Source organism: Mesoplodon bidens (genome assembly GCF_964165515.1).
Source record: "Mesoplodon bidens genome assembly, chromosome: 8".
In the NCBI taxonomy this organism is placed as follows: Eukaryota; Metazoa; Chordata; class Mammalia; order Artiodactyla; family Ziphiidae; genus Mesoplodon; species Mesoplodon bidens.
The window spans coordinates 3644160-3658466 of NC_138165.1; the positions used below are offsets into that span (position 1 = coordinate 3644160).

General features: G+C 39.3%; 1 protein-coding gene across 2 annotated transcripts in view; it reads right to left on the reverse strand.

Moving 5' to 3' along the window:
* Nucleotides 1-14307, reverse strand: part of CNTNAP5 (contactin associated protein family member 5) — a gene marked incomplete at its 5' end in the record, with an annotated part of 887048 nt that overhangs the window by 47118 nt on the left and 825623 nt on the right. For both annotated transcript variants that reach the window (XM_081242026.1, XM_081242025.1), the window contains one exon: nucleotides 4279-4409. In XM_081242026.1, coding sequence (XP_081098152.1) covers nucleotides 4279-4409 — 131 coding nt within the window. The remainder of the gene's footprint in view (nucleotides 1-4278; nucleotides 4410-14307) is intronic.

Here is a 14307-nt window from a genome sequence, read left to right on the forward strand (position 1 = left end):
TAATATATTTTAAGTAGGGACCCTGTAGATTACCTCCACCACCAGGGCACGGGTCGGGGCACCTGAGCCTTAGAAATGACTGGCCAAATAACAATTCTCAAATCATCACCAGGATTTCCCACTCTTGTCTGCAGCCCTGGTCCCTAAGGACTCCTTCCTAGAGTCACACAGAGCAGAGAGGAGAAGGACTAGCAACTCAAGATGATACCTTGTAGGAGGGTCTGTTCTTAGCTACTGGAGGCCTCTGGCTGGCTAAGTATAGTGCTAACCATCTGCCCTCTTTTTATAACTGGTTCTGAGTAATGCCTGAGACTGAGATGGAGTAGTAGCTTACCCCTTTCTGTTTTTACTAAATAGCTTGTTCCTTTTCTTTTCTATTTTTTTTGTTGTTGTTGTTTTGGGTTTTGTTGTTGTTGCTTTTTAAAGTTGGCTGTGCAAGATACACGGGATCTTAGTTCCCCAACCAGGGACTGAACCTGCGCCCTAGGCATCAAAAGCACAGGGTCCTAACCACTGGACTGCCAGGGAAGGCTTGTTCTAAGTCGGGAGGAAGGAGAAGAGATAGGGCAAGGGGGGCTGGGAGTGTAACAGAGACAAGTATGTCATGTGACTGTGTCAATAACTTGATTTAAAGTTAAAAAACAAAGAAACTCTCCATCTCCATTTTTTTCTGCTACTTCTGTGCTTTGGAAATGGTATGTCTTCCACTGATATGTGCTTATCATTGACTATTGATTGATTGGTGGGAACCCTTGAGATGGAGAAGAGAAGGGAGTACTCCATTATTCTCTCGCTGCCCTATTTGTGCCTTGTGTTTGCAGAAAGAAGACAGGAAATAGAAAGAAAAAGAGAAGGGGTCATATATGCAAATGCCCACCAGCATGCAGCCTAGATGTCCCATCAAGGCCTCAGTCAAGACATGTTCAAAAAAGATGTCATCATTTCCACCTCCTTTGTCCTCTAATCCAGCCTCAACCCAAAGACTTTTAACTCTTCTTTCAAGAGTCAATACTAGAGGTGAGTCCATTAAATTATAATCACTCAGGAATTGTGATTGTGTCCTATATTTGCCAAGGACTCCTGAACTTCCCCCGAATCAGAAAACGAATATTCAGTCTTGACTTATCCCATAATCCATATCCAGACAGTCACCTAAGGCTACTGACGTTCCTTTCAGACCTTTCTCAAGTCTTCCTCTCATTGGCTACCCCACTGCATTAGTTGAGGACCTTATCTTCTCTTCCTGCTTGGTCTCCATCCTATATCTCATGGCTCCCGAATGTGTATTTCCATGGAGCAATCACAGTGAGCCTCGGGAAACAAAAGCCTACCCATGCCACTTTCCCTGCCTAAGATCCAGTGGTTTGCTTTCCCCTCTCCACAGGGCTAATTTAATCTTCTCCACATAAGCCTTGTGGAATTAATTCACCTAGGTCAAAAATATTTATTAAGGATCTGCTATATGTGAGACACTGCTTGATAAATTGGGGGTTCCATGGTAATGAAAATAAATAAGAATCCCTGTCCTCATGAAGCTTACATTCTAGAGGAGAGAGATAGGACAAGAAATTAGATAAATAGATAAGTTGTATCGGATGCTAGTGATTAAGTGGTTTAGGATTGAAGTCAAGGAGCTGGATTGCTGTATTAAATAAGGCACTCAAAGATGACATCCTTGAGTCAAATTTTGAGTGAAGTCCTGAAGGAAGTACAAGTACAGGTAAGCAATGTAGATACATGAACAATCGTGTTCTAGGCAAAGCAAACTCAAGCATATTCAAGAGCTCTGGAAATAGCAAGCAGGCCAGAGTGGCCTGAGTGGAGTTACAGAGGGGACAGGAATAGGTGAGATCAGAGAAGTCACAGCAGGAAGCGAGCAAGGTGTGTGCAGTCATGGAGGTGCTCTTAAGCCACTGCAAGATCTTTGGCTTTACTCTGCATAAGAAAGGAAACCATGGAAGTGTTCTGGACAGAAGAGTGTCACGATTTGACTAAAGTTTTAATAGGATCACTCGGGTTGCTGTGTTCAGAAGAGGCTGTAGGGGAACAAAAAGAGGCACAGGGGTATGTCAATTAAAGGCAACCCATGTGATCCAGCAATCCCATTCCCAGGCAAATATCCAGAGAAAACTCTAATTAGAAAACATACATGAACCCCAATGTTCATAACAGTACTATCTGCAATAGCCAGGACAGGGAAGCAATTGAAGAGTCCATTGACAGATGAACAGATAAAGAATATGTGATATATACATACAATGTAATATTACCCAGCCATAAAAAAGAATGAAATAATGTCATTTGCAGTAACATGGATGGACCTAGAGATTATCAAACTAAGTGAAGTAAACCAGACAGAGAAAGAAAGATGTCATATGATATCACTCATATGTGGAATCTAAAAAATGATACAGATGAACTTATTTATGAAACAGAAACAGACTCACAGACATAGAAAACAAACTTATGGTTACCAAAGGGGAAAGGGAGTGGGGGAGGGATAAATTGGGAGGTTGAGATTAACATAAAGGCACTACTATATATATAATAGATAAACAACAAGGTCCTGCTGTATAGCACAGGGAACTATATTCAATATCTTGTAATAAACCATAATGGAAAAGAACATATACAAAAGAAAAGGTCACTGTGTCAAATGCCAGTGAAAGACAAATGAGGAAAAGACCATTGGATTCGGCAAGATCCGGCCACTGCTCTCTTGAGAAGTGTGATTTTGTGGCCGCTCAGTGACAAACTTTCATTGGGTAAGTTTAAGAAGAAGGAAGAGGAAATTTGGAGAACAAGCCTATAATCAATATTTCCAAGGAATTGGGCAATAAACTGAAAGAGAAAATGGGGCAGTACATGGAGTCAGATAAGAGAGTGAGTTTTCCTTCCCTCCCGACACCGTACTTTTTTGTTCATGTTTTTGGTTTTCTTTAATGCCTGTAATACTTGCATGCTTTATGCTTTGGGAAGCCATTAAGTAGAGCTGGGAAAATGCTGTAAAGAAAGGTGGGGAGGGTAATGCTGCAGTGATGCTGTCCACTAGGTATGAGATCTGGCCCACAAGTGATTGGTCAGGTATTTGCTAGAGCCATTAGCTGTTCGTTTTCAGCAACAAGAGGGAAAGAGGTGCACAGACACAGATGGAAGTAGGTGGAGAAATGTGCTGAGAGTGTGAGGATGTTCTCTTCTGAATGCTACATTCTTTCACAGAAAGAAGGAAATGAAGTCATCTACCAAGAGTGAAGATTGAATTGCAATTTTCGGCGGTCTAAGGAGAGAGGGGAAGTTTAAAATTGCCATCTAGGAGATCAGGAGGATGGATGAATTAACAAAGACTAAGGGGTGATTTCTGGGCAGATTTAAGAGCTCGCCTGAGGTCATGATTCTAAAGGGGGATGGTCTGGACTCTGCCCATTTTCTATTGCGATCCACTATTGCCTGATGCTCCCCTGGGAATTCTGTGGCGTACCTGACACACTCTGCTCTTTCAGACAGTTTTTCAGGGGCTCACTGGGACCCTCTGCCTCTTTCTTCCCCACCCAGCCAATTCGAAATCAATGTCAAGACTCAATTTACTCCTAACTTCCTCCAGAATGTAAGTACTGCGGATCTTTGGACAACATGTGTTTGAACTGTGCAGGTCCATTTATACGAGGAATTTTTTCAATGGTAAATGTTATACAACAGTACTATGGGATCCTCCATTGGTTGAATCCACAGATGGGGAACTGTGGATACAGAGGAACTGAAGACAGTGAGCGCCACCTGTAACTTATACACAAGTTTCTGAGTGGGTGGGGGGTCGGTGCCCCTAACCTCCCCTCCTTGTTGTTCAGGGTTACCCGTACCTGATGCCCAGATGAGGTGGGTGCCCTCATCCATGCTCCTGTATCACCTGTGCACACTCCTTCCACAGACTTTACCCATCCCTTGTGATTCCCTCATTATGCTACAGTTCAGGGGTTATCAAAACTGAACAGGCATCAGCATCACCTGCTCCCCCTCCCCACAAAAAAGTTTCTGATTAAGTAGATCTGACGTGGAGCCCCCAAATTAGTATTTCTTACAAGGTCCCAAGTGAGACTGATGCTGATGAGGGGGATGCACCCTGAGGACCACTATTCTAATTCTCCAAAGGCTAGGGCTGAGTGTGGTTTTTACCTGTCCCCAGAACTTGGCTGCACAGTTGACTCGGGGTCGAAGCTCAGAAAAGTTGTACTGAGCACCAAAGGCACATTTGCCTGAATGAGAAGAAGGGAAGTAAGGTACCTGAATGGTAAACACTCTGCCCTCTCGGTTAATCTTCAGGTGGTGCAGTCTTCCGTTAGCAAAGTTCTCTGTATCGATGGTGAATACATGGGTTTCTTCCTTGCTTAGCTGGTAGCGAACTTGTAAGCTTCCTTGAAAGACAAACATTAGACATTGCAATTAAAGATAGGAGCCAAAAATGCAAAAATATGATCAGATTGTCTTTTAATTGATTGTGACTGTTTTCTAGGGACCTACGTCTCAATCTTTTCATTATTCACATTTTTAAAAGGTATTACATATCTTGTGACTATAGCATCTAGGTCCATATTAAAAATCCTGAGTATAGCTGAAATACTTTTGTGTGTGCGTGTGTGTGCATGTATGTGTGTGTATGTGTGTGTTATCAGAAACCAAAATACCAGTTTGGAAAATAAAACAACCACAAGTCTATTTTGTAAGTGGATTGTGAAAACTTTAATAAGATAAAATCTTTTCCCATGATCTCTTCAGTTCCTACCATTTCCTAGAACTCCCTTTCTTCCTAATTGCCTTCCTGGAATTTCAGAGTATGTAATGTGAAATAAGATTGTAAAGTAATCTAGGCATAATAGAAGAGAATAACTTGGGGTAATGAGGCAATTACATGACAGTCAGCCAATAGCAGAAGCTCCCTACTGCTAATCTTGGTTTCCTTCATTCCTCCTTTCCTTTTGGTTCTGATCATCATCAATTTCCATTGGGGGTGTATTTTCTCACTTAAAAACTAATCATAAAAAAAAACAAAACAAAAATCTTATCATAGCTCCCTAGCAGTAACATATTTTGTGCAGAGAAGAGACCAGACATGGGGCAAGAGGCCTGCCAGGGGAAGGGAAAGGGCCCATCTTGTGAACTAGTGGGATGGTGGCTGGCATGCTCTTTCCGGCTCCTTCTAGTTCTAAGAACTTGGGTTTTTAATATATAATTCAACCCAATAAAATGAATTAGCATGTGATAATTACGTGTCAGACATGGTGATAAGGACCACATTCCTTGAAGTTATTTGGGACTCTCTTACCATCCTACTGTGTGGGTCATTCATACGCACATTCTGTATGTACCTATCCATTATAGAAATCACTTCCATTTTATACATCTTTACCAACACCTGCCTAGCAACCATCCATCTTAGATGTCAATAGTCTCAACCAGGACCCTGTCAAGGTATTTATTCTATATCTTTCCCAGCATTCCAGTGTAGGTCTAAAACACCTCAACCATTTCTTCTAGAGCTCTACAGATATTGATCTCACCTTCTTAGGAGGTTTGATGCAATCAGTGACTCCCTAAGTACCCTAAGAAGAGCTCCTGAAACCTCTTGCTAACTCATTGTCACACAGCTCCTAGGAAGAGAAAGCCAATCCATGGCTTTTCAACGTAAGTTTGACACCATTAAGGGCTGACTCCAGTCTTATAGGAGGCACTGGGGTGAGATGGTGACAGTCAGGGCCAGAGGCTCATTGATCACCTTCCCCTCAGCTTTGTATTCAGCTGATTGGTCAGTGAGCAAAGAGGCACGTCTCTCCTTCTAGTGTATATTCTGGTGTCATGAGGTTACTGTCAGCTTCTTGGATGGCATTACTCTGGACCCCAAAAAGTTCATTGCCCTAAAGCCCTCTTCTATCCCCTTTTTATGATTCATCTGTCTGCTTCCATTTCCTCCCTAGAGTCTCCCACTGCTACCTTTGTCTCCAAAACTGTTTAACATAATGGTAAACTTTGCAAGTTTATAGTCTAATAGACAGGGAACTGAGGGAAGTTGCTCTGAATCTAATAAAATACAACAACAACAAAAGGATGGTCTTAGACAGGTGTTCACTACAATTTATACAGGGAACTATAATGTATCCCCTCCTGTGTGTTCTCCATTTCTTTTCTTTTTTTTTTTCTGTTAGTATATGTTGACATTGCTACATTATAAAGGGCATGCATTTGCAGGTGTGTGAATATGGGCTGAAATAAGATGCTCACGGTGTGGAAATTAGACAATTGATTTGAGCCCCAGTTAAGACTTTTCCAAATATGCTTCTGGAATAAACATACATATAACGGAATAACCTTTGGTCACCGGCAACTATGCTGTAAACGTTTTAATGGCTTTTATTAATATTGGAGCACTCTAGCTGTATCTAGCCTCACTTTTTTAGGTCTCCAGGCAAAATCCATATCATCATTTTTAGAACTATGCAACAGGTATTATCAATGTCATTTAAAAAATGTTGAAGAGAAATCTGATTCCAAAAAAAATGTATTTAAACACACTGATAAGGAATCTACTTTAAATCAAAGAGGATGTAGTCATATTCTGTTAAACTTCCTTATTATTTTCTGGACAAAGTTACCACCCCTCAGCTTCTATTATGCTTGAGTTCCTGCTTATGACTCCTCTTTCATCTAGAACAATTTTTTGTTCCTTCCTCCATTTGATTGATGAAGGAACAGAGGTGCAGGGAGGAATAACTTTTCATCATTCATAGTAAGTGATGGACTCAGAAACGAAATCTAGTTAACTCTAAAGAGCATGGTTTTCCCATGGAACACAGGGTCCCATGTGTTCACCTCAGCCAAGAACAGTCTTCCACTTTGACTTTTCCCTTTAAGCTTATTCCTTCCCAAACTCCAAAAGTAAGCACCAGGTTACCTCTTCCAGGAAGCCTTACCTGGCTTCTCCAAGGTGCCCTCTTCTGCTTCTATAGATCCTGTGCTCACTTTTAGCCTAACATGTATTGGGTTGTGCTGTCTATTTACTTGCTTATTGCCCCTTCCTTCTTTCCTTCCCTCCCTCCTTCCCTCCTTCCTTCCTTCCCTCCCTTCTTCCTTCCTTCCTTCCTCCCTTCCTTCTTTTCAAAACAACATAAATTTATTGTGTCAAATTCTGGAGGCTAGAAGTCTGAACTATTCTCTCAAAGGCTCTAGGCTAGGATTCTTCCTTGCTTCCTCTGAGCTTCTGGTGTATGCCTGTGTTCCTAGGCTTGTAAATTCATCACTCCAAGTGCTTCTTTTTTCTTCACATGGCTTCTCCCTGTGTTTCTCTGGTAGATCTATATTCAAAGCTGCTCTAATACTCTACAAATGATAACTATATCCTTTTTAGCAAACTATTTTACTATTTATATTCGTCTTGACAATCACTTACTCATGAGAAGATGAAAATTATGGACTAGAAACTCAGAATTGGAAATTCCAACTATATATCTAGTTCAGCGTCTCAATTTGGGCCTTAGGAGAAAGATTCTCACACCTGTTTTTTCAAGAACATCACTTTGTTGTGTTTTACGTGTTCCCACTTTGCCAGTTTTCCTACACTAGTCTGTCTTCCATACTGTCATTAGTGTGAGTATTCTAACATAGACTTACTTGTCCATGTGATTCTACTGCTTAAAAAATTCCAAGGCTCCTTAATTTTACATGAAACATTCCAACTGCTTAGCCTGACATGCAAAGTCCGTTTCTTACCTTCCAACTTTACCACATACATATTTTTCATAACTGAATCATACCTGAACTATCCCAAATAACATCCCCCAAATAATGCTCCTCCTTGCCTTTGTGCACTTTTTCTTCCTCTGGGACCACCCCTGCCTCCTTATCTCTATGACAACCACTTCTCCTTCATTAAGATCCACCTGATGTGACCTAGGTCTCCACTTGCTCCCAAAACTGATAGTATCTTTCCTTCCTATATTGTCACTGTGCTCACTTTTAGTAACAACCTCAGTGTATCATGCTTTGCTTGTCTTTCTCCTTGAACGTAAGCTTCTCTAGGAGGAATAGGTGCTTATTTATCTTTGTGTCTATAGAGAATAACACAGGGTCTGCTATCTCAAGTCGCCAAAAGTCACTTGTTGAATAAAATGGCCACTCTGGAGAATGTTATTATCACTTCATCAACATTATAAACTAGCAATTATTCAATGTCTACTCTGTGTCAGATAATAAATTAACAAATAGTTATAATGTTATAATTCTATCTTTAAGGAGTTCATAATCTGAAGCAGGCAAAAACAAGGTCATACTTGTCTGCTTATATGCCTATCATGTATTAGATTATATATATATTTATTTATTTATTTATTTATTTATTTATTTTAACTTCTTTATTGGAGGATAATTGCTTTACTATGGTGTGTTAGTTTCTGCTGTATGACAAAGTTAATCAGCTATACATATACATTAGGTTTTTAATCTGGTACTAAAGATATTTTTTTATCAGATTCTCAGATTAGAAAGTAGAATTTCAGTGGAGTAAAATGCTCTACAAGTAAAACATAATAATAAAAATAATAGTAATGATATTCATAATGAAATGGGATTCAAACCCAAGAGTATAGAACTTTAAAGTATATGTTCCCCCCACTAGATCATGTTGCCTCCGAAGACATGTCTGGTCAATTAGATGGATGAGTTGATGAACAGAGAAGTGGATGGCTGGGCAAAGGGAAAGGTGTGTGATTTGATAGACAATATAGATACATGTTTTGTGAATTCAAAATAGTGGAGACAATGAGCACTTACAGGGTTGAGGTAATGAGAAACAGTGTTTCAGAGAAAGAAGTTTATTGAAGAAGGTAGAACTGGATTAGGCAAAAAAGAAAAAAAAAGTACTATGCTTATGTAGCTGTAGAGATATAAGCAGAGCAATGTGTCTGAATTTTACCATGCTTGAAGTGTAGACCCATAGGCCAGTAGGGCTGATGAGAATCTTGGCACATATTCACCCAAACAACCTCCTCATTTTGAAAGATGGAAAAACTAAAACCCTAGAACTTGGAAGAGAGTGGTAATAAAGAGAGAAGCCACATGGAGAAGGCTTGTATTAGAAGGACAAAGAATTTGGACTTATTCTTGTAAAGAGGGACCCCATAAAGGACTCTAAACACATTGTGACTGGGCTGATTTATACAAAGTGATATTTAAAGAAAATTAGCCTGGGTACCCAGTGTCCATGTCAGATCTAAAAGGGAAGACAAATATACCAGCTCCCACAAACATCAATGGAAAAACCCATGAAGTGTTGGAGTACCACTATGGAACAGGAGTCCATTCTTATATTTCTGTTAATAGAGCATGTCAGTTTCTTGCTTTATCATTTGACTTTGAAAGAAGGAGCTCTTTTACATGTTGATTCCCATCCAATCCTCATCAGTTAACATCAGTTACAGACTTATGCAGCCTTTAGTGTCTGCTAACCAGATCATCCTTACCAACTAGCTCCTCTTCTATCTTCACTGTCTGATCCATCCTCTGGTTGCTTAGGCCAAAACTCTAGGGGTCATTCTTACTTTGTTCATTTCCTCTACCAGATATACATGCTACACATCCAAGTCATCAGCAGCTCTCTGGTCTCTACAAAGTAAATCCTGCATCTCTACACCTCTTTCCAGCTCCGCCACCACACCGTCATCCATCCATCACCATCTCTCACCTGGAACATTGTAACACATCTGAACTGACTTCCCAGATTCTAGTCTTAACTCTCTTTTCCCTCACACCCCTCCATTCTATACACAAAAGTCAAAATAAGCTTTTTAAAGGGTAAATCTGATGTCATTAATTAAAATGTTTTAATGACACCCTAATGCATTTAGAATAAAATCTAAATTCTTTCTCTAACGTCCTATATGAACTTATTTCATTCTACACTTGCCCTCATTCACTAAACTCCAGCTACTGTTGACCTACTTTGTGTTCCCCTAACGTGCCAAGTCCACACCTGCCTTAGAGTCTTTACAGCTGCTTTTCTCTCCACATGGAATGTTCCTCTTACAGATATTTGCCAGAAATGCCCTCTTTATTCATGGGCCAAATGTGACCCATGCAGTGATTCCTCATGTATCCATGTACCCCTACCTCAATACCTCCTCCTAAAAATGTTTGCCAAACTGTTAGTCATGATTGATTAGTACATCATGGAATCAGTATCAGAATTCAGTATCTGTTATTACTAACTGCAGCCTCTCTGTAATTCCAATTACAAGCATTTCACTGTCTGACTGCAATCTTCTCCTTTTCGGGTTCCCTTCATCTAAACCCTGGATTCCCACAATCCTTTTTCTTTTTCTTTTTCTTTTTTTAATTGAATTATCGTTGGTTTACAATGTTGTGTTAGTTTCAAGTGTACAGCAAAGTGATATATATATATATATATATATATATATATATATATATATATATATATATATATACATGTTCTTTTTCAGATTCTTTTCCCTTATAGATTATTACAAGATATTAAGTATAATTCCCTGTGCTATATGTAGGTCCTTGTTTTTTATCTATTTTATATAAAGTAGTGTGTGTATGTTAATCCCAAACTCCTAATTTCTCTCTCCTCCCCTTCCAATTTGGTAACCATAAAGTTGTTTTCTCTGTCTGTGAGTCTATATTTGTTTCATAGATTTCATTTATATTAGTTTTTTAGATTCCACATATAATGACATCATATGATATTTGTCTTTCTCCATCTGACTTACTTCACTTAGTATGATAATCTCTAGGTCCATCCACGTTGCTGAAAATGGCATTATTTCATTCTTTTTATGGCTAATAGTCCACTGTATATATGTACCATATATTCTTTATCCATTAATTTGTCAATGGACATTTAGGTTGCTTCCATGTCTTGGTTATTGGAAACAGTGTTGCAATGAAAATTGGGGCACATGTATCTTTTCGAATTATACTTTTCTCTGGATATATTCTCAGGAGTGGAATTGCTTGATTATGTGGTAACAAAAAAAAAATGAGCAGAAGATCTAAACAGACATTTCTCCAAATAAGAATACAGACGGCCAACAGGAACATGGAAAAATGTTCAACAATGCTAATAATTAGAGGAATGCAAATCAAAACTACAACGAGGTATCACATCACACCAGTCAGAATGGCCATCATTAAAAAGTCTACAAATAGTAATGCTGGAGATGGTATGGAGAGAAGGGGAACCTCCTACACAGTTGGTGGGAATGTAAATTGGTGCGGCCACTATGGAGAAGAGTATGGAGGTTCCTTAATAAAACTAAAAATAGAGCTACCGTATATCCCACAATCCTTAGTATAAGGATTAATCTCACCAAATACTCAGTATTCCTCAACCCCTTCACGTTCTCTCTTCTCTCTTTACCCAACTCAAATTGCTGGTGCATCACCATGACCCTCTTCTTGTATAAACTCTCAATTCCTTTGGCCCACTCATACTTTATTGAATGAAGATATTTGCTTGGCAAAACCATAGCTGCTAAAATCCAACCTTTACTGTACCTCTGCAAGGTTTAGCTGGCACAAAAAAATATAAACCCTGCAAATTGCTTATAAGCCATTTTAAATTATTCATGATCAACTTCAAGTGGGGCTTTCTTGTGTCCTCTCAACCTCGTTGTATTTCCTAAGTCCATTCACTGACTTAGATAACTACTTAATGGCTTTTCTTCTTTCCTCAGATCTCCAACTTACCTTCTCCTTCCCCCATCTCAGCTAATGACCTTGACTCCTGCTTCCCTAATAAAACTGAAGCAATCAGAGCAAAACTCCCAGAAACTTCTGCCACCATATTTATTATCAGATCAATTTCTGAGCTTGTATGGTTTGCCTTCCTTTCTATTGACTTATATGAACTGTCCATGATTATCTAATGTCATCGTAGGCACTACTTATTCTTCTCACCTGTTTGAAGACATCACTCAAGCAATACTCCCTTTCTTTACAACTTTTCTTCCTCTCTATGTCATCATTCCCATTAGCATTTTTTTCCAGTTTCAATGGAATAAAAGGAAACTTCTTCAACTTTCTTAATGTTAGCCATGGCCATATTTCTCTACTCTCTTCTGCCTTATGATGCAACTCCTGAGGCATCATGTTATACTTCCTGAATCCTATTGCTCTTTTCCATTTGCTTTTAAACACTTTCCAGTAAGATTTTACCCCAGGGTCTCCATCAAAACTTCTATTGCCAAATCATCAATGACTTTCATGTTGCTAAATCAAATTTTCCATTCATAAACTCCAATTTATTCTCACCAGCCTTGTACCCAATCACTCTCTTCTCTTTTATAAAATTTTCAACTGCCTTTGAGAACATTACTCTCTCCTAATTGTCTTCCCACTTCACTGGCCCCTCCTTTTCCCTCATTTCTGAGTCCACTATTTCTCCTTGTCCTCTTAATGTTGCAGTCCCAGGGTTCAGCCTGTGGACTTCTCTATCAACACTCACTGCCTTGACAATCTCATCCAGTGTTATGGCTCCAAATACCATCTTTGTGGTTTCTTATGGCCACTGTAGCACATTGCTCTGGATGCTAGAAGTTTGAAATCAAAGTCTCAGCAGGTCCATATTTCCGCCAAATGCTCTAGGGGAAAATCTTTCCTTGTCTCCTCCTAGTTTCTGGTAGCTCTTGGCAATCCTTGATGTTCCTTGGCTTGCAGCTGCATCATTCCAATCTTTGCCTCTATTGTCATGTTACATGCCTTCATCCCTCTGTGTGTCTCTATGTGTCTCTGAGTCTCTGTATCCTTATCTCCCTCTTCTTATAAGGACACCAGTGATTGGATTCAGGGTACACTCTAATCCAGCATAACTTCATCTTAACTAATTAAATCTATTAAGACTCTATTTCCAAATAAGTTCACATTCTGAGGTTCTGGGTGGACATCAGTTATGGGGGGACACAGCTGAACCCGGTATACTATCTAAATGCAGACCAATGTCCAAATTTATATCTCCAGCCTGGTCTTCTACCCTCAACTCCAGACTCCTCTATTTAACTATCTCTCTTCTTGGTTGGCTAATAGACACCTCAAACTTAATATGCCCGGGACTGAACTCATGACCTCTTTCAAACTGGTTCTTTCAATGACTCTTCCCAACTTAAGCACTGACAATCCTATACATACAGGTACTCATCCAAACAATCTTGGATTCCTCTCTGGTGTCTTTTTCTCACACCTTATGTCCAATAGGGTATGACATAGTTTGGTCCCCCACCCTTCAAAATATATCCTGAGTCTCACCACTTCTTTGACTCCCCACCAATTCCACTATTACCAATCAACTCAACCAGTCAACCAACATTTCTAACCCAGACTGTTTCAATAGCCTCCTAACTACTTTTCTTCTATTCTAACCCCTTGTAATTTATTCTCCCCAGAGCATCTCAAGCAATCCTGTTAATGCATAAAGAAGACCAACTACTCCTCTGCTCAAAGTCCTCCAGTGGGTCTCCATCTTTCCCAGTGTAGAAGGCAACATCTTTGGTTTTCTTTATTAAAATATAGTTAATTTACAATGTTGCATTAATTTCAGGTATACACCAAAGTGATTCATATACATATATATATAAGTATATAAATTTAATTCTTTTTAAGATTCTTTTCCACTATATATCACAAGGTATTGAACACTGAATGTAGTTCCCTGTGCTACACAGTAGGTCTTTGTTGTTTATCAATTTTATATACAGTAGTGTATGTATGTTAATCCCTAACTCATAATTTATCCCTCCCTGCCCTTTCCTTTTTTTTTTTTAGTAACCATAAGTTTGTTTTCTATGTCTGTGAGTCTATTTCTGTTTTAATAAGAAAAAGAGTAAATAAGTTCATTTGTATCTTTTTTTTGTACATATAAGTGATATTAATGGTGTTTGTATTTCTCTGTCTGGCTTACTTCATTTAGTATGATAATCTCTAGGTCCATCCATGTTGCTGCAAATGACATTGTTTCATTCTTTTTTGTGGCTGAGTAATATTCCATTGTGCATATGTACCACATCTTCTTTATCCATTCATCTGTCAATGGACACTTAGGTTGCTTCCATGCCTTGGCTATTGTAAATGGTGCTGCTATGAACACTGGGGTGCATGTATCTTTTCAAAATTAGAATTTTTTTTTTCCTTTCCAGATATATGCCCAGCTAGAAGGCAGTATCTTCGTTGTGATTATAAGGTCCTAAGGTCTTCATTACCTCTCTCTCCTCACCATCTACTACATTCCTCCTCATCTCTGGGGCTCAGCCA